Source organism: Vigna angularis, chromosome 7, assembly GCF_016808095.1.
Source record: "Vigna angularis cultivar LongXiaoDou No.4 chromosome 7, ASM1680809v1, whole genome shotgun sequence".
Lineage (NCBI taxonomy): Eukaryota > Viridiplantae > Streptophyta > Magnoliopsida > Fabales > Fabaceae > Vigna > Vigna angularis.
The window spans coordinates 2,063,649-2,066,836 of record NC_068976.1 but is presented as its reverse complement, the minus strand read 5'-3'; the positions used below and the strand labels follow the sequence as shown (position 1 = coordinate 2,066,836).

General features: G+C 36.1%; 1 protein-coding gene across 1 annotated transcript; it reads right to left on the bottom strand.

The window, feature by feature from the left end:
• Positions 1-209: 209 nt before the first annotated feature.
• LOC108336870 (RING-H2 finger protein ATL34) lies at positions 210-1,727 on the bottom strand. The gene has a single exon (XM_017573316.2). It carries the CDS (start codon positions 1,552-1,554, stop codon positions 430-432), a length of 1,125 nt encoding a protein of 374 aa, XP_017428805.2. The 5' UTR covers positions 1,555-1,727; the 3' UTR covers positions 210-429.
• Positions 1,728-3,188: the final 1,461 nt, after the last annotated feature.

The following is a 3,188-nucleotide window of genomic DNA, read 5'->3' as shown; positions in this document are numbered from 1 at the left end:
AAGAAAAAAATGTAATAATATTTTTAGAAAGTAAAATTATTTTATAGAAAAGTTAAAAGTAAAAGCTTGAAATATTTACAGAAGAGATAATTTTTACAAAATAGTTTTTAAAATTGTTTCAATTTATGTAAATTTAACGATTTTAACTTTTTTTAGAATTTACAAAAGAATAAAAGAACATCCTACAAACAAATCTTCCATTACCCAAGTGATCAAACAGATATATAGTTATTGCCTTGACGTCTTATCCATTCATCAAACACAGAAGAACATTCATCATCTTCTCCAACGTTGAAATCTATTTTAGTACAAAATCACAGGTATCGTAGATAGTCCTGATCATGTAGGATAGGATTGGTATGATCTCAAAACTGGTAAAAACCTCGTATTTGTATGTAAACAGATACCAAGACGCAAGAATTAAGAGGATCATTCATTAGGATTATTATCTACCAGTGATTTTCTGGAGGATCTATTCGAACCGTTTTTAACGAGGTTCGGTGAGGTCAAAGTGAAACCCCATTGTTCCTCACCATTGAACCTCTCGTACTGCACACAACCTCTTCCACGTCCACTTCCCACGCTTCTCGTTCTATACCCCCACGTGCCACTGTTCATTCTTGTAAAGCATGCACAACTATTCGCACGCTTAAGTCTCGAGTTCATCATCTGGCTTTGTACCTCCTCCGGTAACCTTAGCGTAAACCTCTCATAGTTCTCCCCTGGCTGCGCCAATTGCCCCATTGAGTTCGATCGCGGAAACAAGAGAGAGGATAAGAACCCAGTGGATCTCGACCGTGATGGACGACTCTGATGCAACGAGTGAATCCTCCGAAGCAAATCCACCTTCGGTGACTCCACTTCAGCATGCCCTCTTTTCCCTTCCTCACTGATAACACTCTCGTGTTCATGTTCACCACTTTCGTCTTCATCTTCATGTTCATCGGGTACCTGAATGGACAACATGGGTATCATGTTCGTGTTCGTGTCTAAGTCTTCAGGTTCTGGAACGAGGTTGGCGCGACACACTGGACAAGTGGTGTGAGAAGCTAACCACACGTCGATGCAATTGGGGTGGTACACGTGGCAACATTTGGGGATCATGCGAAGGGTATCGTGGTCTTGGAACTCGCTCAAGCACACAGCGCATGCTAAAGTGTCTTTTCCGATTTTGAAACTCTTCACGTCGGAGTAGAGGAATGTGGGGAAGGTTTCTATGGTGGCCTGGCTGAGACCACTGGGTTCGCTTTGCGACGACGGGTTACCGGTTGCGCCAGTGGATGCGGCGAGGTCGAGTGTGGCACGTGCCAGCGCTTGTCGGTCGGAGCATTTGCGAGAGTAGAGAGAGATTAAGGCTGAGATGAGGAACATTATGGCGATGATGACCATGATGACGATCACGGATTTGTTGCTGTCGGGTTCTATTGCCGGATTTACCGGTTGACCGGTTACTGGCGGTGACATGTGAATGAGGAGGTGCAAGAGAGCGAGCCATGCATGGCCTTGGTCGAAACTGTGGAGTCTAATGAGAGGACTCTCTTTTTGCATGCTCATTTTTTTGTTATTTATGTATCATATGGTTGCATGCATGTAATAATAACTGGTTAATTTGTTGATGTTAAAAGATGAGCACTGGTAATTTGTTCTTGTGTTGATGTATTGATCTGTTTGAGTAACCATTAAGAGAGGAAGAAAGAAGAAAGGAAAGACATGCATGAATATTATAATTGTGTTTGTGTGTTTAATAGGTGGTTTTGGTAGAAAATGTGGGCATTTTGCCCAACGAATTATAGAAAGCGTGTAAATTTGGAAGATGGATATTTTAAAAATGTTAATTTCTCATTAGTTTGGGAAGCCAAGGAGATTTGGCTCCTCTATATTGTGCATGGCCAAAAAATAACATTAGTAATTACTTGTTGTGCGGTAAAATATTAGTGGTGTGTGGTTAACGGAAAGGCCAAGCGTAGAAACATGGTAAAACCATATTGTAAAATATGTTTTAAATAAGTTATGATCCGGGGAGGAATTTAGGACATGAGTTGGGCTAGTTTCATGTAATAAAAATGTACAACATAAAACATAAAACAAAGTTTAGTTCTATTAATGATTTCACATGATATATTAATAGGAAAATATATTTAATTTGATAAATTTAAATATCTTTATTCTTAAATGTAAAATAGTATCATATCATCAATTTCACATATACTATAAAAATATTTCATTGATTTATAATAAACATTGTCATGTATGCATGTTGGTTACTACTTGAAAACGAAGAGTGTTAAGTTTTGGAACAACTCTATATTTAATTTCTTTTTTTGTTTTCTAGAAATTCATGTACTTAAAAAAACAAACATGTTAAAATCCATAATCCAGAAAGAACGAAGACAATAAAAGAAAACAAAAGAAATGTAAGAAATTAGAATTATTATTATCATGATTATTACTATAATAATGTATTCTGTGTCATTTTCTTGTATATATTCATAATTTATAATAAGTGAGAGTTTAGTCTCTCTTTAAATGGTATACAAAATCAGTATACAAATAATAGAGGCATGCTTTATTTCTATAGAAAAATCAAGTAATACTTCAGCTCCATAATGTTGGTCAGTTTTATGGTTTCATCCCTAGGTGGGTATCCTCCATGCTTGGACTTCCTACTTAGTGTTTCAGTAATACAACTTTTCTTCTCAAAGGGGTTTTCTTGTGAGGCTAACCTCCCATTCTGGAGCTTGAGTTTCCTTGCAGATTTCTTCATGTGTGGCTCAATACCAAAATTGTTGCTTAATTGTTGGACTCATATTTTGAATCTTCATAAACCACCTTACGAGGCTTAGTGTCAACTTTAGGACTCAACATCAACTCTTCAATATCCTTATTTTATAACTTCTCTACTCCTCGTTCTATTTTTTAAGTTAAAAGAGGTTGCTTTACTAGGATTTATATAAAAATCATGCAAGATAAGTGTTTAAATAATATGTAATTTTAAGTAAACTAGAAACTTGTGAAATTTCAAACACAAAAATGTATGCATGATAAGAAATAAAATCATTGACTAACAAAAAATTACTTTCCCATTCCCTTTGGGAGTACTATGTAGCAAGATAAGGAAGATGTAGTTTCATTAATCATGAAAAATCAAACATTTGATAGACTTGAATTTGAGTGAGTTGATATTATAA